The sequence below is a fragment of the Carcharhinus amblyrhynchos genome, chromosome 3, assembly GCF_965287045.1.
Source record: "Carcharhinus amblyrhynchos chromosome 3, sCarAmb.v2.hapA, whole genome shotgun sequence".
Classification (NCBI taxonomy): domain Eukaryota; kingdom Metazoa; phylum Chordata; class Chondrichthyes; order Carcharhiniformes; family Carcharhinidae; genus Carcharhinus; species Carcharhinus amblyrhynchos.
In genome coordinates this window covers 120,668,060-120,694,565 of record NC_137326.1, presented here as the reverse complement: position 1 = coordinate 120,694,565, position 26,506 = coordinate 120,668,060, and the positions used below count along the sequence as shown (strand labels likewise).

The 26,506-nt window shown below is 42.6% G+C and overlaps 1 protein-coding gene across 3 annotated transcripts in view; it reads right to left on the bottom strand.

Moving 5' to 3' along the window:
* Positions 1-26,506, bottom strand: part of rhbdd1 (rhomboid domain containing 1) — a 65,515-nt gene that overhangs the window by 13,277 nt on the left and 25,732 nt on the right. Inside the window, exons 5-7 of one of the 3 annotated variants that reach the window (XM_080185883.1) lie at positions 26,006-26,059; positions 17,669-17,788; positions 3,549-3,600 (exon numbers count right to left, since the gene is read on the bottom strand). In XM_080185883.1, coding sequence (XP_080042009.1) covers positions 3,587-3,600; positions 17,669-17,788; positions 26,006-26,059 — 188 coding nt within the window. In that variant the 3' untranslated portion in view covers positions 3,549-3,586. The remainder of the gene's footprint in view (positions 1-3,548; positions 3,601-17,668; positions 17,789-26,005; positions 26,060-26,506) is intronic. The other 2 variants (XM_080185881.1, XM_080185882.1) reach the window with 2 other exon arrangements.

Below are 26,506 nucleotides of genomic sequence, written 5' to 3'. Positions count from 1 at the left end.
CATTGATGATGGTGCCCCCATAAAGAGTGGCACCTGGTACCTCATCCTCCTTGGTGACTGTCTCAGCACTTGGCTGGCACACAAGATTGCTCAAGGCAAATACGAATTGACGCGCAACTGACATCCTTCCAACCATCTCTACGCCATCAGCACCACTGGCCAGTCTGCATTATGATATGCATTCTATCAGTGCACATTTTCTACAGGTCCTCCAACCTGCTATATATGGCTCTCCTTGAAGGTGGCTATGTGAACCATGGTGGTTCACATGAGCTGAATGGGCTCCTTCATGCTCTGCTCATAACTGCACACCTGAGGTGGGGGGACCAGCCACAGCTACCTCTGCCACCTCTTGGACATTCAAGATGTGCTCACCATCCAGCGTCACTCTCTCTCTGTGTACGAGGACCCATCAAGGTGCCTGGCTGGGGCAGATACATGTGTAAAGTGTGACACTATTTGTGGAGGTCTGTTCTGGCAGGGTTTGGGCTGGTTATGGTAAAGTTAGTTTTTGAGCCTCAGTCAGGACTTGTGGGAGACAAAAACAAATCAAGAAAACTAGCCTTGGAGACCAGAACCCCCTGCAATGCTGAGACTTCTCAATTCAGCTGTGTCTTTGGCAGGCTGCAAGACAGGGTAAAGTGCAATACACCCAGTTCGTTTACAGATTCCAATTACTGTCCACCTTCTCCACCAGGGCTGCCTATCTCACCTTCTCCTGGTGGTCAGCAACGCTTACAATCTCCAGTGCTTTCTCTTCTATGGCAGTGACAATGTGAAGGATGGGGATTCCTCCGCTAAGTTGGTTCTTTTCAGAGGGAAAGACAAAAGATTCCAAAATATTGCTGACTTTACAGCCAGCGCTAAGGGCTCATATACAGAAGAAGTTGCATGTATTGGCAAGTCCTCAACAGCACTAGGGCCTCGGAGTGTTGCTGAGGGCCTGGGTACACACTCCTTCTATGTTTATGAGCAGCATGTGCCCTCAGGTACCTCAGTCAGAGTGACTACTGGAGACTGAATGCCCAAGAGACCTACACTGGCAATGCTCTCACCTTCCCAGAGTGAATAAGGTCGTTAAATCTCTTTCTGCACTGGACTCCTCTAGACCACATTTTGCCAGCTTACTGCCTTCGCCTCTTCTTGCACTGGACTCCTCTGGACCACACTCCACTTACTCACTGCCTCCACCTCCTCATTCCAGGTCTGCTTGTTCTGGGGCAGGTCAGGATCTCTTCCTCGCTCTGCAGATGTTGCCAGGCCTGCTGAGTTATTCCAGCATTTTCTTTGGTTATTACTATCCAGTTTGAGAGGGTAGCCTTTTCCCATCACCCTGCAGAAAGTGGATCTCCTTCTGTCTCGAGGAGGATCTCCTGGTCAGACCAGCGAGGGGCAGCCTGCACTGGGTTCCAACCCTCTTTATCCAGCAGCAGGTCTTTCGGTCTAATTTCTCACTCTACCTTGGCTAATTCACCCCTCACACCTGCATAATTGGATTTATTTAAATTTAAAACCCAATTTTCATCATCATTCTCAAACTCAACATGGAATTTCATCCCATTGTCTATGCTTCTACAGCACTTGGGCAAATGGGATCAAAGATTATGGGGAGAAAGCAGGATTAGGCTAATGAATTGACGATCAGCCATGAGCGTGATGAATGGCAGAGCAGGCTCAAAGGGCCGAATGGCCTCTTCCAGCTTCTATCTTCCATGTTTGTATTCTGATCCCTTCTTCAGAGAATCCTTTAATGCAAGATTGCTAATGAACCCTGTCTCGTGATACAAGATCTAAAATAGCTTGTTATTTCTAATGCAGTGCTTTCCAAGCTAATACAACATGTTCCGATTTAACAGTATTGCTGAATAGAACATTGTTTAACTCAGCGTACTGTTGTCAAAGGCAAAGCCATTGAACAGCCATTTGCAACTGCCTTAACCAAGCCTAAAGCAACCAGCAAACTGAAAGGAGCTGGATACCTAGGTGAGTATACACACACACACACACAACACACAAACACATCCAGACACACTACTTCTTTATACAGTTAATTCCCACACATTTATTTTTCCAGGTAGTAAAGACCATCACCTCGGCCAGAGACATGAAAGCAGATATGCTGCTCTTAAGCTAAAACAGCAGGTCATGATATACAAGTAGCAAAGGCTAGTCCCTTTTTTGTGACGAACCTGTCTGCCCGGCTTGCTCTACACATTCCAAGATCACAGTGGAAGTGAAACTGTGGAAACAGGCACGCAAAATCTGGCATCAGAAAGAGTCTTAATTTGCCAACAGGTGGCAGTATAGACAAACTTTAGGGGAGAGAGAGTTAAAATCTGAGACAATAAATGAGTCAACAAAACCTTCCTGCACAATAAGCAGATTTTGTTATTGTTCAAGAAATGCATTAAAAAACACTAGCGAGAAGCCAAGGCAATGTGCACGAGCAATCGCAGCATTGTCGAGCTGGATTAGCAAACGAGGCAAGGATTAACAGCCCACTGCCTACAGTCTCTTTGCTTGTTTGTTCATCAGAATGTTTTGTGGAATGAATAACCCGTGGAATTCCTAATAATCCTGAATGAATTGCAGAATTCAAACTTGCTGAAGTGCACTAAATTGTAAAAATAAAAAAAGTGGAACATAGGCACATTCTGGGATGATGACTAACTAAGAACAAATCTACTTTGAAAAATCTCTTTGAACAATATGTACTTGGCAAAAACACTTTTCTATTTTATTTAGGCGCATTTAACAGGAATCTCTTTTCCCTGTTACCTCTGTAAAGAAACTGAGAAAAAAAACCTGTATATCGCTGCTGTGTTTTATAGAGAAGCCAGGAGACTGATTATGCCACAATCAAACACTTTGAAGGGATAATGTCTGCTTTTAAATTATAGCTGTCCTCTCACCTTTTTCTTTCCAACTGTTGGATATAGTCGTCAGTTAGAGACATAAGGATAGGAACAGATGTAACAAGTAGGTGGAAGACAGTTAGTTCCTGTCAATATGGTTTTTGCTCATGTTCTTTTCCCCAACCCACATTGTGCAGTGAGAAGCTTGGAATACACATTATAGTATCATCCTCACAGTCACAGACAGAAAAAGACCAACACAGCACTTCATATTAAATAAATAATCCTTCAGGCTGTTAGCCACTTCTGTTTGATAGTCACTTCAGTTTAAAATGCAACTTCCCATTTAAGTTTTGTTTAAGTTTTAAGTTTATTTATTAAGTGTCACAAGTCAGCTTACATGAACACTGCAATGAGGTTACTGTAAAAATCCCCCAGTCGCCATGCTCTGGAGCCTGTTTGGGTACACAGAGAGAATTTAGCATGACCATTGCACCTAACCAGCACGTCTTTCGGACTTCAGGAGGAAACCGGTGCACCCAGAGGAAACCCATGCAGACACGGGGAGAATGTGCAAACTTCATACAGTCACCTGAGGCTAGAACTGAATCCGGGACTGTGGCGCTGTAGGCAGCGGTGCCCACCATTGTGTCATCATGCCGTTTCTCTACAACCAGCAGTGAAAAATACAACCTTGTTCCTTTGTTTGTGATGACATTTCGTTCCACCCCTCATTCCCTCCACTCTTGAAAAGAAAAGAGAAAACAGAATATTGACAAGTGACCGAATTGGAGTCAAGATGTTAAAATGGTTTGATAGCATAGGTACAAGACAAGATATTTCCTCTTGCAGGCAAGGCCAGAATTAGGAGTCATAAACACAAAACACTCAATGATAAATTCAATAGGAAATTCAACAGGGACAGTGGCTGGAATGTGAAACTCGCTACCGCAAGTTAAGGCAAACAACACAAATGCATTTAAAAAGGGGAAGGGAGATGTGATAGATCCAAAGGAGAACTGTGATAGCAAAGATCAACTTTGTCAGAATCAAGGATGTGTTAACATCAAAGAAACTGAACCTGAATCTTAGTAAAAGAATGCCAAGATGCTACATTTTGTCATGTAGGATATATATCTTGGAAACATGGGTCAAACAAAGGGACTATTGATAAGCTGAACTCGTTCAAGATATGGATATATAGAATATTCTGCATACCCTTCATAGACAAGGAATAATGAATGCTGAAAATGGATGGAGAAAAGAACATAAGAACATAAGAAATAGGAGCAGGAGTAGGCCATCTAGCCCTTCGAGCCTGCCCCGCCATTCAATAAGATCATGGCTGATCTGTCGCTGCTCAGTTCCACTTTCCCGCCCTCTCCCCATAACCCTTAATCCCCTCTCTTATCAAAAACCCATCAACCCGCTTCTTAAAAATATTTAGCGAGGCAGCCTCCACCACTTCAACGGGCAGAGAATTCCAGAGATTCACCACCCTTTGAGTGAAGAAGTTCCTCCTCAACTCCGTTCTAAACTGCCCCCCTTTTATCTTGAGGCTGTGCCCCCTAGTCCTACTGTCTTTTTTGAGCGGGAAGAGTCTCTCCACCTCTATCCTATCCATCCCATTCATCATCTTATACGTCTCAATGAGATCTCCCCTCATTCTTCTAAACTCTAACGAGTACAAGCCCAGTTTATTCAGCCTCTCCTCATAGCTCAACCCCCTCAACTCCGGTATCAGCCTAGTAAACCTACTCTGCACTCCCTCCAAGGCCAAAATATCTTTGCGCAGGTGCGGCGCCCAAAACTGCACACAGTACTCCAGCTGCGGCCTCACCAATGCCCTATACAGCTGCAGCAAGACCTCCCTACTTTTATATTCAATCCCCTTCGCTATGAAGGCCAGCATCCCATTCGCCTTCCTGACCATCTGCTGCACCTGCAAGCTGGGTTTTTGCGACTCATGCACAAGGACCCCGAGGTCCCTCTGCACCGTCGCCTGCTGCAGTTTTTCGCCCCGTAAGTAATAGTCCTTCCTACCATTCTTCCTACCAAAGTGGACCACCTCACACTTGCCAACATTAAATTCCATTTGCCATTTCCTGGCCCATTCGCCCAGCCTATCTAGATCCTTCTGCAGACTCTCCACACCCTCCGCACAATTTGCCGTTCCCCCAATCTTGGTGTCATCAGCAAATTTCGACACCCTACACTCGGTTCCCTCCTCCAGATCATCTATATAAATGGTAAAAAGCTGAGGCCCCAGCACCGACCCCTGGGGCACTCCACTAGTCACTAGTCCACTAGTTAATTCCATTGCAATTGGGAATGGGTCAGAAAACTCAACATAATCCTGAACATACAAGAACATGCCATCATAGAAGTTGAAATGATTGATGAACTTCTCAGATCAACTTCTGCCATTATTTTTCGAAAGCTTTCACGGCTGACTCTGTTGAAGGAATTGGTCATGTGAACAAACATGGTGTCAAGGTCCATTTTCCATTAGTGGCATTTTTCCTGGAGTTGACAAAATGTGAACACCATAGCAGTAGCTTCTCCCTCAACCTTTTCTGAAATTGCACTGACTCAGGCAGCAGATCCTGGCAATAAGCGGTTTAAGGATTTTAGCAATGGTTTTGCCAGGATGGGAGAGGAGTGAGAGTCCTCTATGATTACTGAAAGATTGGTGAATTCCTTTCCACTTGTATGCGTGGATAATGGGGATTTTGTATTCTTGCAGGTTGACTGGAAGTCTATACGGCTATAGTCCTACCTACTCTGCTCCATGCATGAGACATGATCTTTGTACCAGTGCTGTGTGCCAAGAAGCTCAGTGACTTTCAATTGATCCGCCTTCAGAAGCTTCTGGTGATGAGATGGCAAAACAAAATACCAGACTGAGGTGCTCACCAGAGTTAGCATGCCAAGCATGGCATCATATTAAGACAATCACAACAGGATTGTCTGGTTATGTAGCCATCTCACTTACCAAAGCATATCTGATATGGAGAGATGAGTCATGAATGCATTCTTACAGATGTCAAAGACAGAGTTACAGCACACTCTTACTGAGGCGTTACGGCACTGATGCCGAGTCCTGGAAGAAGTTCACCCAGGACTTCTGCAACTAAGTCCAACTAAAGAGGTGCAGCCTCCTCCAAAATCAAGAAAACACAAAAAAGAGAGGAAATCCCAAACTAGCAGCTCATCCAAAATGCAATTGTCTGCAACATTCTGTCCTAAATGTATCAGAACCTTCCAGACGCAGACTGCCTTAGCAATCAACCACATACTGACCGGGACCCTATCAAACAGCTCAGGTACGGACATGATCATTTTCACCTCCAAGGATGAATAACATATTTGGCACATGCAGTGCAAGTATTAAGTATTAAATGGTAATAATGGTTAGGATGCTTGCTTATTGTAATAGATCGTTCTGGGGTGATGCATTGCACTGTGCCATTATATTTTGATTCTAGTACTGATGCCAGAGAAAGGTCATCAAGCTACTAAATTGACAACTACCACTTGCTGCCGAAATTGAGCTGTTTCAGTGTCTGACAAACTAAAATCCAAATACGGCAGATCCACCTTAGTGGATTGGACAATGAGGAGACAGAGTACAGGAATGAGATAGAGAATCTGGTGAACTGGTGCAATGACAATAATGTCTCCCTCAATGTCAACAAAATGAAGGAGATAATCGGCTTCAGGAAGCGTAGTGGAGAACATACCCCTGTCTACATCAATGGGGACAAAGTAGAAAGGGTTGATGCCTTCAGGTTTTTAGGTGTCCAGATCACCAACTGTCCTGGTCCCCCAGTGCTGACACTATAGTTAAGAAAGCCTACCAATGCCACTACTTTCTTGTAAGACTAAGAAAATTTGGCATGTCAGCTACAACTCTCACCAACATTTATAGATGCACTATAGAAAGCATTCTTTCTGGTTATATCACAACATGGTATGGCTCCTGATCTGCACAAAACCACAAGAAACTACAAAGAGTTGTGAATGAAGCCCAGTCCATCAAGCAAACCAGCTTCCCACCCATTCACTCTGTCTACACTTCCTGCTGCCCCGGAAAAGCAGTCAGCATAATTAAGGATCCTACGCACCCTGGACATACTCTCTTCCACCTTCTTCCATCAGGAAAAAGATACAAAAGTAGAGGTCACATACCAACCGACTCAAGAACAACTTCTTCCCTGTTGCCATCAGACTTTTGAATGGACCTACCTCGCATTAAATTGATCTTTCTCTACCCTAACTTTGACTGTAACACTACATTCTACACTCTCTCCTTTCCTTCTCTATAAATGGTGTGCTTTGTCTGTACAGCATGCAAGAAACAATATTTTTCACTGTCTGCTAATACATGTGACAATAAATCAAATCAAAAATCCTTGTTGGCTTCATGGCGGAACAGTCACTGATGGAGGCTAGCAGGCAATGAGGAAAGCTAATGGCATGCTGACCTTCATAGCAAGAGGATTTGAATATAAGATTAAGGATGCCTTGCTGCAGTTATACAGGGCCTTGATGAGACCACACTGAGAGTATTGTATGCAGTTTTGGTCTCCTAGTCTGAAGAAGGGCATTCTTGCTATTGAGGGAGTCCAGCAAAGGTTCGCCAGACTGATTCCTGGACTGACATGAGAACAGACTGGATTGAATAGGTTTGTACTCACTGGAATTTAGAAGAATGGGAACAGATCTCATAGGAACATATAAAATTCTGATGGGACTGGACAGCTTAGATGTTGGAATAATGTTGACGATGTTGGGGAAGTGCAGGACCAGGCATCACTGTCTAAGAATAAGGGTAAGCCATTCAGGACAGAGATGAGGAAGAACTTTTCCACTTGACAGTTGTGAACGTGGAATTCTCTACAACAGAAAGCTGTTGGGGCCAGTTCGTTAGATATGTTCAAGAGGGAGCTGGATGTGGCCTTTGTGGCTAAAGGGATCAAGGGATATGGACAGAAAGTGGGAGTGGGATACTGAAAGTGCATGATCATATTGAATGGTGGTGCAGCTCAAAGGGCCGAATGGCCTATTCCTGCATTTATTTGCTTCTATCATTGTTTGAGATCCAACCAACTACGGTGGGGTCATCAGAAACTTGAAAATGGAGTTGGAGTGTATAAGGAGTATAGTAAGGGACTGAGGACACAGACTTGCAGGGCCCCGGTGTTGAGGACAATCATGGCAGAGATGTCGTTGCCTATCCTTACTGATTGCAGTCTGTGGGTAAAGAAGTCTAGGATCCAATCGCAGAGAGAGGAGCCAAGCCCTAGGCCACGGAATTGGAGTTTGGCAATGAGTTTCATAGGGATAATGGTGTTGAACCGCAGTCAATAAATAGGAGTCCGACGTTAAGTGTCTTGTTATTCAGGTGTTTCAGGGTTGAGTGCAGGGCCAGGGAGCTGGCGTATACTGTGGACCTGTAGTGGCAATAGGTGAACTGTAGTGGATCCAGGCAATCTGGAAGGTCAGAACTGATACATGCCATGACTAATCTTTCAAAGCACTTTGTAATGATGGATGTCAGAGTCACCGGGCAGCAGTCACTAACACACGCTGCCTGGCTTTTCTTTGATACAGGGATGATGGTCATCTTCTAGAAGCAGGTAGGGACCTCAGATTGGTGTAAGGAGAGGTTAAGGATGTCTGCAACTACCCCTGCCAGCTGATCTGTAAAGGATTTCAGTGTTCCTCCAGGTACCCAGCCAGGACAGTCACTTTGAGGGTTAACTTTCAAGAAGGCTGATTTGACGTCTTCGATGGTGACCTCAGATATCAGTTTGGTTGAGGCTTCTGGGGTAGAACTCGGCTTCTCACTGACCTCCTGTGCAAAATGAGGACAGAATGCGTTGAGCTCAAGGTGGAATATGCATTGTTGCCGGCGATTCTACACAACTTCACCTTGTTATGTCATGCAGACTTTGCAATAGTCGGTGGGTGTTTCTGTGCAATATGATAATCACAGGTAGTGTGTGAGATTTTGATTGCAGGGTAAAAGCTGGCCTGGACACTGGGGATAACTCCTCTGCTCTTCCTATGAAATAATTTCAACGGGATATTTTTCATTCATTTGACAGGACGGCTAGGGCCTCACTTTAATGTGTCATCTGAAAAACAGCACCACCAATAGTGTGGTATGCCCTCAGCTCTAGACAAAATGCCACATTTTGTGCTCAAGTCCTGGAGTGGGACTTCGACCCATTATCTTATTTATTCATTCACGGCACTGGGTATCACTAGTTAAGCAAGCATTTATTGTCCGTGTGAAGTTGGCGGTTGAAGTGAAGTGAGCTTCCTTCTTGAACTACTGCATTCCACATGATATAGGTACATCCACAGCTCTGTTAGGAAGGGAGTTCCAGGATTTTGACCCAGTGATAGTGAAGGGACAGCGATACATATCCAAATCTGGATCGAGAGCCGCTTGGAGTGGAACTTGCAGATGGTGGCATCCTCATGGATGTTGCCCTTGACCTTCTAGGTGGCAGAGGTTGAGGGTTTGGCAGGTTACTGTTGAAGATGCCTTGGTGAGTGGCTGCAGTACATCTTATAAATGGTACACACTGCTGCCACTGTGTATCAGTGGTGAAAGGAGTGAATTTAAAAGGTAGGAGGTACCAATTGAATACAGCTGAAAAATAGGGGGAAACGGAGTTTAAGTTAAATTTATTTATTAGTGTCACAAGTAGGCTTACATTAACACTGCAATGAAGTTACTGTGAAAATCCCTAGTCGTCACACTCCGGCACCTGCTCAGGTACACAGAGGGAGAATTTAGCATGGCCATTGCACCCAACCCGCACATCTTTCAGACTGTAAGAGGAAACCGGAGCACCCAGATGAAGCCCACGCAGACATGGAGAGAAGACTCTGCACAGACAGTGACCCAAGGCAGGAATGGAACCCGGATCCCTGACACTGAGATGCAGCAGTGCTAACATGAGCTCAGAAAGAAAGAAATATAGAAATTTATTTTTAAAAATTTACCACACGCAAGAGTTAGGCTCACCAGTTTTGATCACTTTATTTCTGGTCTGGTGAGGTCGAATGGCATTGCAGGAACATAAATCCTGCTATTAAAAGGGTCCTTATGTTGTTAGTACCAGCTCCAACATTCTGCACTGAGCTTAATTTACATTTGCTGCATAAAAGCAGAAATTTCTTGAAGTTAACAAGATAGTTGACAGCGAGCTGCTGTTTTCACAAGGATGGTGGCAGGATGCCACCAATCATCTGGCAATTTGCCAATATTTGCAACTCATGGGGGTATATCTTTCTATCACAAATTGCATGCACATTAAACTTCTGTTTTTCCCCCGAGGGAATTCTGGCCATTATTTCAAGGCAATTTCTAAAGTGGTTATCATAAAGACACTTTCCATTGATGTTTTGTTTCTTCACTCGTGGCATGTGGACTTCACTGGCTATGCCAGCATTTATTGCCCAACCCCAACTGCTCGAGGTGGTGGTGAGCTACCTTCTTGGAAACCTGCAGTCCATGCAGCGTAGGTACACCCACTGTGCTGCTAGGGAGTTCCAGGGTTTTGACCCAGCGACAGTGAAGGAGTGGCGATATATTTCCGAGTCAAGATGGTGAATGGCTTGGAAGGGAACTTCCAGGTGACGGTGTTCCTATGTGTCTGCTGCTTCTTCCCTTTAGATGGCAGATCTTGAGGGTTTGAAAGTGCTGTTTAAGGAGTCTTGTTGAGTTCCTGCCGTGCATCTTGCAGATGGTACACACTGCTGCCACTGTGCGTCACTGGTGGAGGGAATGAATATTTGTGAATGGAGTAACAATCAGGTGGGCTGCTTTGCCCTGGATGTTGTCATCAAGCAACCCTAACTCTAACCCCCAGGATGTTGAAAATTCAGTGATGGTGTTGCCATTGAAAGTCAAGGGGAGATGATTAGATTCTCTCTTGTTGGAGATGGTTATTGACTGGCACGAATGTTACTTGCCACTTGCCAATCCAGGCCTGGATATTGTCGAGGTCTTGCTGCATTTGACGTGATGCTACTCATGGCACTTGTACTTTATGCAATAGCCAAATTGTCATGAGGCTGCTCATATGACAGAACAGTAAATATTTAAAATTGTTCAAATTGACTGCTCCTTCAAATTCTCTACCATAGTGCCAGCCACTTCCATGTCATTGCATCAGTCTGTGCCGCAGTTATTCTCTGGAAACATTTGTAACTTTGCAGGTTTATGTTTCCATAATAGTCATTGGAATTGGGCCATTATAATTCTGGGAGACTACTTGAAATACAAGACATATATTTAGAAAATAAGGTGAGTGAAAATTCTGTGTAACTGTGCCATTCAACTGCAAGTTAGTAAAACCTACACCCAGTTTTATATCACAGAACCCCAAGTATGTCTATCTGTACACTCTACAGTGCAAAAGACAGTGTGAGCCCAGTGAAATGATAAAAAGCAAGAGAGACAGAGTGGTGCAGGGTAGTAGCTCTCCTTAAACTGCTGTAAATAGGTAATGCAAAAATATTAACATGGAAACGAGTATATTCCTGCTTTAAAAGATTGAGGGAGGTAGCACAGATATGGAGCACCTCAAACCTGTGGCAGTGATGTGGGAAAACAGCATAGAGAAGAAATGCATTTACTCTTTATCTGGCAGAACTTCCATTCCAAATACTTAGACACAAAACAAACAAATGTGTTTCTTATCCACGCTGTAGCTCCTGAGTGAAACACATCAAAAGGAATTCCAAGTGAAAGAAGCAACAGCAGGCCTTCAATAATTTAAAAAGGACGGTAATTCCACTCTATGTATTTTGGCTTCTCTTTGAGAAAATAGATAAATAAATAAACAAAAGGGAAGGACATTTGAAAGACTTTCAGCAGTAAATTGTGCTGACACATGTACCTGTCAAACTGCATTCACCAAAACAGAGGGGAAAATATTCAAGTGAAAATTCCCATGTTTTGTTGAAACCAAGGAGAGACAATTGCAATTCAGAGAGTTTACTATATCATAAAAACCTTACAGTGCATAAAGAGGCCATTTGGTCCATCGCATCTGCCCTGACAACAGCTCCATCTAGGCCCTATCCCTCATAGCCCTACATATCTATCCCTAAAGTAGCCTCTAACCTATACATCCTGGGATACTCAGGGGCAATTTAACATGGCTAATGCATCTATCCTGCACATCTTTGGACTGCGGGAGGAAACTGGAGCATCTGGAGGAAACCCACACAGACACAGGAAGAACATGCAAACTCCACACAGACAGCAACCCAAGTTGGGAATTGAACCCAGGTCTCTGGAGCTGTGAGGCAGCAGTGCTAACCATTGTGCCACCATGCTGCCCATATACAAGAGAATATAGTGTAACTTATCCACATTATTTCAAACTATTAACTGTTAGAATTACAGGTTCATAAATTTGCAAAATGCACATTATGAATTGCTTATAGTTGACAGCATAAACTCAAGTGCTTAAGACAAAGCTGTTAAAACAATAAAAAGCTAACAAAGATGAATTGAATTCGGGACATTAAGCAACTTCTTCAAACATTAAACTGGGAACCATACATAGAATCATACAGTGCAGAAAAGGCCTTTTGGCCCATCATTTAGAAGTATTTGGGAATCTCCTCTAAAGGGACACAAGGATGGCTGGTGGGAAAAAAAAGGGTTGGCATAAAGCACTGGAAAATGGAGGAAAGCACACTGCTTTACCTCTAACTTGTGCTGACTGAGACATGCTTGACGCTGGGGCTAAATATGAAAAAAGTGTGAAACAAGTGTTCTATTTGTCCCTCACATTGATAAGCAAGTGATTGCCAAGAAATGTAAAAAAGTGCGCGGATACACACTTCACTCTAATGGAACGATCAATAAACTGCAGCATCAAATAAAACCATCAGTTGTTTTAACTCTCTCTCCTTCCAGCCAATACCAGAATTTTTAAGCAAACACTCTGCCACCTCAGACTCAGAAGTACACAGATGGTACTTAATGGTATTGAATTGGCCCAATGCAAAGAGATCAAAGAAAATAGTGTCAATTATAATCAGATTATTTTATTTTTGATTAGTATCTGTTACTGAGATTCTACCAGTTAAATTTTATAATGTCAAAGCGAATATTTTTAAATTAGTGCCAGAGGATGTGCTTTAAACAAAATGCACTGAAGTCATAACTCTACAATTTTGTAAAATTGTGGAGAACCCAGAAAAAGCTACAGTAAAAAACAAATAAATTAAAAATAAAAAGCAAATACTGTCATATATTGCTATATACTTTTATGGATTTGGCCTGGTACACAACTTTCAGAGAATGAACTCAAAAGACTACTTCCATTTACATTGTTAATATAAGTGCTTCTGAAGTACTGAAGATGTACATGGTGCACTATATTTTATATATTTGTTAAAGTTGATAAGACTGTTTCAGTATTTATTTATTTCAGTTCTCCTGAAACAATGACTACAACAATCACCACAAGGTTCAGATATTGTATGCACAGATGTAGGAATCATCAAATTACCTGCAAATTATGGGCTGAATTCTTGCTCCAGGGTTGGAAGAGCAGAATTAGGAAAATTCCAACTTGGAAGGTAATGTAGTGGATAATCAGATTTTTGTTCTAGAAGGTTGGGGGTTGGGGGGTGGGGGGGGGGGGGGGAGGGAGTTTGCTGCTGCAAGTCAGGTCTGCTGTTCCTGAAACACAGTGCAGAGGCAGCCATGGGGCTCGTGCGTATCAAGGTAGGTTGTTTAAAAACCCATTTTGATGCTCTGGGACTTTACTCCAGTTGTAGAAAATACAACAAAACCAAAAACAGCCTTCTGGCCCTTAATCCCATACATCCCCCAGACCTCATCTATACCAAATCTGCCATTTCATGCCTCCCACCCTCTCTCCAACTCCTCAAACCAACATATCTTTTTCTAGCCCCATACCAATTTAGTGCCAACTCATGTCAATCCATGACACCACCATCTCCTCACTCACCAGCCTTTGTCCTTACACCCTACATGCCAATTCATCCAGATTCACAAAGAAAGACGCCAGTGGTCACGCAGAGGTGAAATAAAATAAAGTTTTCATGTCTGTTGACGAGTTTTGAAAAAACCTCATTCATAAAAAAAACTCATTCAATATATTTAAATAGCTTCAACTACTTAATCCCTTCTGAAAACAAACATTGTGGCTGCATTTCTCCCATCTAATTTTTTAGCGCAGTGGACCAGAAGAATCCTGCAGTGGCTGATTTGCAGCTACTGCACACACATTTGTGCCCCATTGTGCCTCCCAGCACCGGAATTTCAACAGTGCCTGCTGTGTGTCGGAAATCAGGGGGGAGACATACACACCATTAAAATAGTCATTTCCCCACAATTTACAGAAATTAGCAGGCCCGGGACTGAATTCTCCTGCTAGCCTCTCCCAGCCCGACAGAGTGTTTCACTCCAGTGGGGATTACGCTAGCTACTCACTTTTGGGGAACAAGGGGCCTGAACCCGGTGGAGTGAAGGGGGGATTATTGGGACCCCAGGGGGAGGAGTATTGCCCCATGGTCATGAGAATCTGGCAGTCCCAGTTTGTGCCCCCAGCACTGCACAAGGGACAAAGTGGCAATGCTCAGAGGCACTATGGCACTGCCCATCGGGCATCGTTAAACATGTTAGGCAATATGTCTAAAGAAGGCATCCCCAACAGACAAGCCCTTCACATACACAGGATCTGCTCAGATGCAATGAGGATCGCAACAGATACCTACAGATGCTGAAAGGCACCCTCATAAGAACAGGATATGACGTTCGATTCATCGATCGACAGTTCCGATTGCCACAGCACAACATTTCACACGAGAACATTATCCATCAGATACACAATACATTCTCTTGCGACTCAGCCAATGTTGTCTATCTGATAGACTGCAGGAAAAGATGTCCCAAGGCATGTACATTGGAGACACCATGCAGACACTACAACAACGAATGAATGAACACCGCCTGACAATCACCAGGCATGAGTGTTCTCTTCTGGTTGGGGAACACTTCAGCAATCACAGGCATTCAGCCTTTGATCTTGGGTAAGCGTTCTCCTAAGACGGCCTTCACGACACACGACAACGCAGAATCGCTGCATTATCTTGTAAATTGAGTTTGTGTCTTTATATGCCCTGTTTGTGAACACAAGTCCTCACTCACTTGATGAAGGAGCTTGAGACTCCAAAAGCTTGTGCTGCCAAATAAACCTGTTGGACTTTAACCCCGTGTTGTGAAACTTCTTACTGTGTTTACCCCAGTCCAATACTGGCAGCTCCACATCAGGCATCAGGCAGTGCTAAGGGGGTGGAATTGTGGGGGTCCCACTGCCATTCTGTCTAAGGATTGGTCGGGGAAGGAGGGAGGCCAGGGATTGGTATTGCAGGGGCTGCGGGGCTGGCCAGCGATCTCGGCACTGACAGATTGGCACATGTGTAGTAGCCCAATCAGTGTGCTGATTTCAGTTTCTCCAGCAGGAATAGGCCACACTCTCTGAAATTCAATGATATTCATGCTGGTGGCCTCTGCAGTGCAGAATGTGGGAGATTATCGTCTGAACTCCCATTGGAAAAAAAATAGCATGGGCTCCAGTTTTCAGGCGAATTCGACACTTAGAACTTTTTTGGGGAGAATTCTGTCCTGTATTCTCGCACCACATCAAGGACTTTGTAACTACTTGGGATGTGTCAAAATGTAAATTTACAGGTCCCCCATTGTGATCATGATAGGTTGTGGAAATCAGTCATGCAGCATGAACTCTTTGATGATAGCCCTCAGATACATATCAACAGGCAATAAAACTGCATGCAGCCACAGCAGGCTGTTCTCTTTTTTTAATTAATGGGATTTGTAATTTAAATGCCATGCCAGTTTGACAGTTCCAATGAGGTTATCAACTTTTATGCACTTTCATGCCTAATTGCAACAATCCTGAAGAGCACATGTCCTCTTAAAAAGGATACCATACCACTCAAAATGAAATGTGACTTGCACATCCCACTAATGGAAATGGTATCTGTTTGAAGGTAGCCTCTGTGAACCACAGGTATGCAAAGTACGACCCACCCCATTCCCCCACCAAAACAGTGGTACCAGGTTCGGAGTAGGACTCCTGGACTCAGGACTTTGGCACATTTTCTCTAAAGTAGTCATGATGTGGGTATGCCGGCGTTGGACTGGCGTAAATACAGTAAAAAGTCTGACAACACCAGGTTTTAGTCCAACCGATTTATTTGATAATAGACTCACAAGCTTTCGAGGTTTCCCTCTTCGTCAGGTGAATGGAGAGTTCTGGCCTCAGACAGAGCATATAAAGCACAGACAGTTTAGAGGTTACTGATTAGAATGCGAATCCTTACACCTAACCTGCTGTTCAAGACCTGAAGTGGCTGACAATGTGAGTGGAAGGAGCACTGATCACAGGTTACAGAGATGTGTATTGTCTCCAGACAGTACAGTGAGGTTTTGCAAACCCAGGCAAGTCACGGGGGTTACAGATAGTGCGACATGAACCCAAGATCCCTGTTGAGACCGTCCTCATGTGTGCGGAACTTGGCTATCAGTCTCTGTTCAGCGACTCTGCGCTGTCGTGTGTCGTGAAGGCCGCCTTGGAGAATGCTTACCCGAAGGTCAGAGGCTGAATGCCCGTGACCACTGAAGTGTTCGCCAACAGGAAGGGAACAGTCTTGCCTGGTGATTGTCGAGCGATGTTCATTCATCCGTTGTCGTAGCGTCTGCATGGTCTCCCCAATGTACCATCTTTGGGACATCCTTTCTTGCAACGTATCAGATAGACAATTCAGAGCAATGGGACAATGGGAGGCTATGCAGACGCTACGACAACGGATGAATGAACGTCGCTCGACAATCACCAGGCAAGACTGTTCCCTTCCTGTTGGCGAACACTTCAGTGGTCACGGGCATTCAGCCTCTGACCTTCGGGTAAGCATTCTCCAAGGCGGCCTTCACGACACACGACAGCGCAGAGTCGCTGAACAGAGACTGATAGCCAAGTTCCGCACACATGAGGACAGTCTCAACAGGGATCTTGGGTTCATGTCGCACTATCTGTAACCCCCGTGACTTGCCTGGGTTTGCAAAACCTCACTTACTGTACTGTCTGGAGACAATACACATCTCTGTAACCTGTGATCAGTGCTCCTTCCACTCACATTGTCAGCCACTTCAGGTCTTGAACAGCAGGTTAGGTGTAAGGAGTCGCATTCTAATCAGTAATCTCTAAACTGTCTGTGCTTTATATGCTCTGTCTGAGGCCAGAACTCTCCATTCACCTGACGAAGAGGGAAACCTCGAAAGCTTGTGAGTCTATTATCAAATAAATCGGTTGGACTAAAACCTGGTGTTGTCAGGCTTTTTACTACATTTTCTCTAAGCCAGGGATCCCTTTCACCCCTTGAAATTTTGGGCCGAAGTGTGCATAGTACACCATTGATCACAATGAGAAAAATATTGTTAAAAAAAGCCATCAAGTCTTGCCATCAATCACAAAGAGATTGGAACACTTCTTCCACAGGGCCTGAAGGAAAACTTTTCTCTAGTTGGCAGAATTAAAAGTCCAAGTGTTTCTGCCAATTTGTATTCCATGCTTCATGTACTGGACCCAAATGAATTACAACTTCCAAAAACTGCAGATCACATGCACAACATTACATTAAATTAAAGTCAATACATTGATTATTGATCTAGATATTTGAAAAAAAAGACAAAGGAACTTCTACTGGATCACACAACATACCATAGTCATTAAGACTTGCCCGAATTGCTTCTTCCAATTGTTCCTCCTCAGTCATTCCTCCCGTATATCGTGCCTCGTAGTGTGAGGCAGCATTACTATAATCATAGTAACCAGAATATCCTAGGGTTTAGAAAAACAACCTAATTAGACGATTAAATAGGTGTGTTGGGAAGAAAACAAACAATCAGGGCAATTATTGTCCACTGATCTAACATGAACTGTTTCTCCCTCCACAAAACTTTTAGCATTTCTGTTTTATTTTGGTTCTGTATGTGCTGTGAATTAAGCCCATTACTGTACTCTTACCTTTGAAACTGCATGCAACATCATATTCCAACAACATAACATCTACTCCCAGTGTGTACTCTTGAGGTACTCTAAGCTGGGATAAAACTGTTCTCTTTCTCCCCGTCACAGGTAACAAGAGACAGATAAAATAGCAAAATTTAAAAAGCATTTGGACAAGTACATGGATGGGAAAGGAATAGAGGGATATAGGCCAATTGCAGGTAATTGGGACTAACTAGGAAGGCACCATGGTCAGCATGGACCAGATAGGCCAAAGGGTCTGTTTCCATGCTGTATTGCTCTATGACTTTATAACAATGTCAATGTCAGGCTATAATGCACATTTGGCAAATGCCAACAGCCACTGACCTGCTTTTGAATAGCACAAGTAAATGATGCTTATAATGAATTTTTCCCCAAAGTGTAAAAGAAATCCTGAAACGTAACAAGTATTTTATTTGTAAATACATCTGAACAGTAGTTCTAGCTTGCACAATGGAACAGGGTGGTATCTTTTGCTCTATGAGGCACGGTAATAGAAGAATGTGGTTGCAATTCTTTATGTTCTCTATAGCATGCAATTTATTACAGATAAGATCAGTTGTTAGACTAGGCTAAATAATTTATATACAAAGAGATAGAGACAAACACAAGTCGAATCTTTAGAATACTCTACCCCAAAGGGTTGTGAAAGCCCCATCATTGGGTATATTCAAGGCTGAGCTAAGCAGATATTTGGTCTCTGAGTTTCATGGAATAGAGGGAGCAGGGAAGTGGATCTGAGGCAGAAGATCAGTCCTGATTTTACTAAACGGTGGATCAGGTTTAAAAGGTACTATAGCATTCTCTTGCTCCTGTTTCTTACATTAAGCTCATTGAAAAAATTTGGTCTGCTCATGGAAACTATCAGCAAGCCAATTACACATTTGAAAGATTTTGGGTAAAAGCTTCAAATAAAGATCAATGTAGTGCAATCAGCTAATTAGTTCTGAGTGATGAAAATCACAGAATTGTGACAGGACAGAAAGGGAGGAAATGTCAATGAATCAGTGATTAAGTTGTTAAGCGTAATTACATTGTTAAATTCAAATAATAAGCACTGCATTACCTATAAAAGAACACATGGGGATTTTGTGGCACAGTGGGAGCATCCCTGCTGCAGGTTCAGAAGCCTGGGTTGCAATCTAAAATCAGGGCTTATTGTTAGGACCTAGGCCAGAAACTCCAAAGTGTTTTATTAAGTTAGCCTAGAAGCCAAGTTTTATCATTTGATTTTGGCATTGGTGAGCATAAGGTGTTTTACCCCAGGTATGATTCAAGTGCCCACTAGGAGGCTTTTATCAAACAAAGTTTATTTGAGAACACAGTTAGAATATAATAAAAAGAATTACATAACTTTATCAAGTACAAGACTTCAACACACCACTATAATTCTTAATAGCAAGCTATCTCTGTTGTTCCAATTTAAAGCAATACCCCACAATCACACCTTCTTCAGAATTAGTTAGTACTAAAACAAGTACGCTCACATGATACTAGATTTTCAGCTTTTTAACACTTATGGATAGAAGCCCAAACAGCAGTTTTCAGAGAAGGATATATCCTCAAGGGAGCCAAACCCCATCTCCAGCAGCTTCCAGTCTTCAGATTTCAGAGACAGAAAAGGATACCTCTCTCTGTGCAGCTTTCAAAACAGCAACACTCTAACAACAGAATCTCCAACTTCAGACAGGGTTAAAAAAAACATTACTCTCTCTCAACTGCAAACAGCATCTAAAACAGCAACTAAGCTGGAATTCTCTGAAAGCCCATTATTTCCAGTCATTCACTCCTTCACCATCGATGCACAGTGACAGCATGAGAACACCATCACCTGCAAGATATCCTCCACAACATCCTGATTTGGAACTATATCACTGTCCCTACTCTGCCACTGGGTCAAAATCCTAGACCTCTACAGCACTGTAGGTGTGCCTCCACCACATGGACTGTGGCAGTTCAAGAAGGCGGTTCATCCCACATCAAGTGTAATTAGATAAGGACAACAAATGCTGACCTAGCCAACGATGTTCACATACCAGGAAAGATTTTTTTAAAATCTAGACTCTAGCCACATATGGAAGTAACAAGATGCTTTACTATCATACAGGTTAAAGTTCTTTTGCAGATCAGAGCATCACTGCACATATTTCTTTTACTTCATTGACTAATTCAGTTAGGTGTAGAGGCACAAATTTTACATTCATCCAAGGTAAGTGTGTTACATGGGCAGGGGAGTGTAAATGTTTTCTTTGGATATATGTAAGGTAATATATTTGAATCATCGACAGCCACAGGTGAGGTGCCTGAAAATTGGAGGATGGCAAATGTTTACCTTTGTTTCGGAAGGGATGCAGGGAAAATCCTGGGAACTTCGGGCCGGAGAGCCTAACATTCGTATTGGGCAAGTTGCTATAAGTTATTTTGAGAGATAGGGTCTACAGGCATTTAGAGAGGCAAGGACTGATTAGGGGCAGTCAGCATGGCTTTATGAATGGAAAAATCATATCTCACGAATTTGATTGAGTTTTTTTGAAGGGGTAACCAAGGAGGTCAATGAGGGCAGTGCAGTCAACATTGTCTACATGGACTTCAGCAAGGCCTTTGAGAAGGTACCACATGATAGATTGTTGCATAAGGTTAAATTGCACGGGATCCAGGATGAGATAGCCAACTGGATTCAAATATGGCTTGATGCTAGAACTCAGAGGACGGTTGTAGAGGGTTGTTTTTCAAACTGAAGCCTGTGACCAGCGGTGTGCCTCAAGGATCAGTAATGGGTCCACTGTTACTTGTTATTTATATTAATGATTTGGATGAGCGTTTAGGAGGCACAGTTAGTAAGTTTGCAGATGACACCAAGATTGGTGGCATAGGGGACAGTGAAGGTTATTTTGGATTGTGCCAGGATCTTGATCAATTGGGCCAATGGGCTGATGAATGGCAGATGGAATTTAATTTAGATAAATGTGAAGTGATACATTTTGGTAGATCGAACCAGGGCAGGACTTACTCAGTTAATGGTAAGGTGTTGGGGAGAGTTATAGAACAAAGAGATCTAAAGAGTACAGGTTCATAGCTTCTTGAAAGTGGAGTCACAGATAGATAGGGTGGTGAAGAAGGCATTTGGCATGCTTGATTTCATTGGTCAGAACACTGAGTACAGGAGCTGAGGCATCTTGTTGAAGTTGTACAAGATAATGGTAAGGTCACACTTGGAATACTGAGCGCAATTCTGGTCACCCTATTATAGAAAGGATATCGTTAAACTAGAAAGAGTGCAGAAAAGATTTACTATGATGTTACCGGTACTTGATGGTTTGACTTATAAGGAGAGGGTGGATAGACTGGAACTTTTTTCCCTGCAGCATAGGAAGATTAGGGGTGATCTTATAAAGGTTTATAAAATAATGAGAGACATAGATAAGGTAGATAGTCAACATCTTTTCCTAAAAGTAGAGGAGTCTAAAACTAGATGGCATAGTTTTAAGATGAGAGGGGAAAGATACAGAAGGGTCCAGAGAGGCAATTTTTTCACACAGAGAGAGTGATGAGAGTCTGAAACAAGCTGCCAGAGTTAGTAGTAGAGGCAGGTACAATTTTGTCTTTTAAAAAACATTTAGATGGTTACACGGGCAAGATGGATATAGAGGGATATGGGCCAAACGCGGGCAATTGGGACTAGCTTAGTGGTTTAAAAAAAAAGGGTGGCATGGACAAGTTGGGCCGAAGGGCATTTCCATGCTGTAAACCTCAATGACTCTAAGATGACCTCCCCACTGTGCCTTTATCTTATGACCCTGAGTATATTTCTGAAATAGGATAACACAAAAACAAAGGTCTTGAAAGTGGTGATGGCTCATCAACTTATACAGGCAGCGCTTTGAATTCCACGCTTTCAGAAATCAGTCAATGCCAAGGCATTAACATTTTGGAAGAACTCCTACATTTTTCTCAAAGCCTAGGCATGCCCATTGCTGGAACTGCTTTACCAAACAATGGGCAGGTTAGCAAAATGACTTTGACAGTTTGTCAAATGAAGTGCTTACAAAGGCACATATTTCAGTACTGGTAGACTTTAAGCTTTATCCTTGTGTTCAGACGCTGCACATATCTTTAAGCCTGGCCTATGCCAAACTGGAAGATTAGGGCAATCTCCAATTGGCCACAGCTGATTTCTAAAGAAAAGTGAATGCCAAAGTTGTCGTGTTCTTCTAAGGCACAACTGGCAGCCTCATTGGATCTATGAGCTTTGGGCCTATCAATATCACAATCGGGCTTTGTATCAGAAGGAATAAATTAGTGTACTAGAGATGTTTTGGGTATCAAGAGACAATGCTGAGAAAGTGAAGCATGGAGATGCAGCAAGAGTAAAATCAGGTCTTTTTTTTAACATTTGATTAGATTGAGAGTAAGCAGGAAGATTCTGAATGCCATCACAAGCAAAAATTGTAGAAAATATATCAATAGAAACCAAACCAAAACATGACATGAAGAAAGAACTGAAACCTTGATTGAAATTGCAGCTGTTAAAAACCCAAAATGTTTATTCCTGATGTTAAAAGTTCCCTGTGAGGGGTGCCTGACCATGTTCATAGACCCTGCACAGAATTAACCAGATGGCAGACTGTGACTGCAACATATGTTTACATTGGTGAATCCCATTACTTTGAAATAGGAAATGATAAAAGTTTGACGCATTGTGTAACAAAAATGAAACAATAAATGAGGCGGACAGCAAATGGGTGAAGATGCAAGAGTTTTAGGGATGCGTATAAACAAGGAGCAGGAATAGTCATTCAGCCCCTCAAGCCTGCCCTGCCATTTAATCATGGGTAATCTAATAGTACCATCAAATCAGCATCCCACATACCTCATTAATCTATCACCTGCTTTGCTCACCAAGAATCTATCCACCTCTGCTTTTAAAAATATTCAAAGACTCTGCTGACACCACATGTCCTGGAAGAGAATTCCAAAAAACTCAGCCTCAAGTGAAAGAGTTTCACCTCAACTTGGTTTTGAATGATTGACCCCTTATTTTTAAACAGCTATCCCTAGAAATAGAGATTCTCCCACAAGGGAGAAACATCCTCTCCACACCCACCCAGTCTAGGCCACGCATGAATACAAGCCTAGTCTGCCCAACCATTCCTCATAAGACAACCAGCCAATTCCAAGTTTGGTAAACCCTCCCTGAATTGCTTCCAATGCATTTATATCTTCCTTAAATAAGGTGACCAATACTGTACACTATACTCTAGATGTGGTTGCACTGCTGCCCTGTACAATTGAGACATAACCTCTCCCTTTTGTACTCATTCCCCCTCATAATAAATGATTACATTCTATAAGCTTTCCTAATTTCTTGCTTTTTTAGAATTCATTTATAGGTTGTGGAGGTGGCTGACTAGGCCAGCATTTATTGCCCATCCCTTGTTGCCCTTGACAAGGTGGTGCTGAGTTGCCTTCTAGCACACTGCAGTACTCAAGGTACAAGTACACCAACAGTGCTGTTAGAAAGGGAATTCCAGGATTTTGACCCAATGACAGTGAAGGAACCATAGTATGTTTCCAAGTCAAGATGGTGAATGACTTGGAGAGGAACTATCAAGTGGTGGTAGTCCCAGGTATCTGTTCCCTTTGTCAGTTTAGATAATACCTGTCGTGGGTTTGGAAGGTGCTGCCTAAGAAGCCTTGGAGGTTTCCCGCAATGGATCTTGTAGATGGTACACACATCTGCCACTGTTCATTGGCAGTGGAGGGCGTGAATGTTAATGGAAGAGATACCAATCAAATAGGCTGCTTTGTCCTGGATGGTGTCAACCTTCTTGAGTGTTGTTGGAGTTGTACTCATCCGGGCAAGTGGACAGTAATCCATCACACTCCTGACTTATAGCTTGTAGATGGTGGGCAGGCTTTGGGGAGTCAGGAGGTGAGTTAATTACTGCAGGATTCCTAGGCTTTCACCTGTTTTTGTAGCCACAGTATTTACACAGCGAGTTCTGTTCAGTTTCAGGTAAATGCTAACCCCAGGGTGTTGATAGTGGAGGAATTCAGTGATGGTAATGCCATTGAACATCAGGGGGTGATGGTTAGATTCATTCTTTTTGGAGATGGCCACTGCCTGGCACTTGTGTAACACTAATGTTACTGGCATGAGCTTTTTGGGATTCATGTACTAGGGTTCCCACATCCCTCTGCACTACAGAGCCCTGCAATTTCTAACCATTTAGATAATATGCTTCTTTTTTATTATTCCTGACAAAATGGACAATCTCCTATTTTCCCACATAATACCCCATTTGCCAGATGTGTGCCCACTTAACCTATTAGATATTTTTGTAGCCTTTTTATGTCCTCTTCACAACTAATTTTTCTACTATCTTTATGTCATCTGCAAATTTAGCAAGCATCCCTTCATTCAAATAAATTTATGTGAATTGAGGTCCCAGCACTGATCTCTGTGGCACACCACTCGTTACATCTTGTGAACCTGAAAAGATGCATATCTACCTATACTTCCTATTAGCCAGCCAATCTTCTATCCATGCCAATATGTTACCCCCTATAACATGAGCTTTTATTTTATGCAGTAACTTGTGATGTGGCACTTTATCAAATGCCTTCTGAAAATCAGTACAGTACATCCACTGGTTCCCCTTTATCCACTGCACCTGTTATTTGCTCAAATGAACTCCAATAAAATGGCTAAACAGGATTTCCTTTCAACAAAACCACGTTGACTTTGCCTGATTATCCTGAACATATCAAAGTGCACTGCTATAACTTCTTTAATACGAGCTTCTAAACTTTCCCTACGACAGATGCTAGGCTAACTTGGTCTATAGTTTCCCTCTTTCAGTCTCCATCCCATTTTGAATAATGGAGTTACATTTGCTATCTTCCAATCCAATGAGGCCTTCTCAGAATCTGGAAGTTTTGGAAAATTAATCAAAACTTTCAGGCAGTTTCTATATAGGGCATCCAATAGCAACTAAACATACAAGCCAGGGTGACAAATTGAAAATCTATTCCATGCAGCCCAAGCTTACTCAACCTCAGAAACATGCAGGAGTAACAATGTGATGGTCACTTGTAACAATGAAATTAGCGTGCACCCATGTTATTTCCTTTGGTATTAAGGCAGTTATAATCTTACTTTTCCTTCTGCTTCTAGTTTCCTTTTATTCTAATACATTTTAATCGTCGTTTCCAGCTTTATTTAATACATAGCTGCATACACAATGTCACTGATAGCAGCAACGCGAGACTAAAAAACTGTGTGGCAGTGAGACTATCCCAGAATTCACAGAACAAGTGAAAATCAGGATTCACTGGCATAACACAGGATAGTTAATAATGATGAGGTAGAAAATAAGGCTGTGATATTGGATGAAACACACTCAATGCTAGAAATAAATCGGTTCCCACCCATCCAGCAAGCACCAACATGACGCACATTACAGAGAGGAAAAAGAACAGACAAGACAAAAAAAAAGAGACATCTGAAAAAAAATAAAAACAAAAGGAATTTGAGATTGTTTTTCCCAAAAACATGCTTAAGAGATTTAACAAGTTGAAATGGAGTGTTTGTCACTTTGATCTCACAGAGCCAGTATCAAGCACTTTCACATCACTGAGACCTTTTCTCCTTTAAGGGCAGCACAGTGGTTAGCACTGCTGCCTCATAGCGCCCGGGACCCAGGTTTGATTCCTGACTTGGGTCACTGTCTGTGCGGAGTTTGCACGTTCTCCTGGTCTCTGTGTGGGTTTCCACCCACACTCCAAAGATGTGTGGGTTAGGTGGCTTGGCCATACTAAATTGCCCCTTAATGTCAGGGGGATTGGTAGGGTAAATATATGGGGTTATGGGGATAGGGCTGGGGTGGGATTGTGGTAGGTGCCGACTTGATGGGCTGAATGGCCTCCTGTAGGGTTTCTATGATTTCACCTCAGATTAGGGAATGGAATGAGAATTAGATGAGGAAAACAAAATTTAAAACTAACCTTGGTTATTGAATCTGGTTTGTCGGCTAGAATAATTACTTGATGAAACACCTTCTGTCAAATAAGAACAAGATATCACATAATTAATCCAAAGTGCTTAGGGCTTTAAGTCATATCAGTAAATTGAGAATCACACCAACAACAAAACTGGTCATCCAAATAGCCATCCAACATTAGTTGGTCAAAATTTACATTATGTTAATTATTATTAGTGTGGCTTATCCTATTATATGTAATTATTCTTTCCCCTCCAGTAGTGTTTAGACTCATTGTCCAATGGAATATAAATAATTATAAACACACTTCAATTCATTAGGTTTCTGACAGGGTAAATTTTCTTGGACGTAGTTTATACTCAGTGAGTACTAAAGCCACAAACTCAGCTTTTACTTGTGTTACTTTAAAATACCCCATATGGTGGTATAAAAGTTGACATTTGAAACCTCAAAAAAACTCCTCCAAAGACACGGGACAACTTACTCACTAAGTATAAAAGTGAAA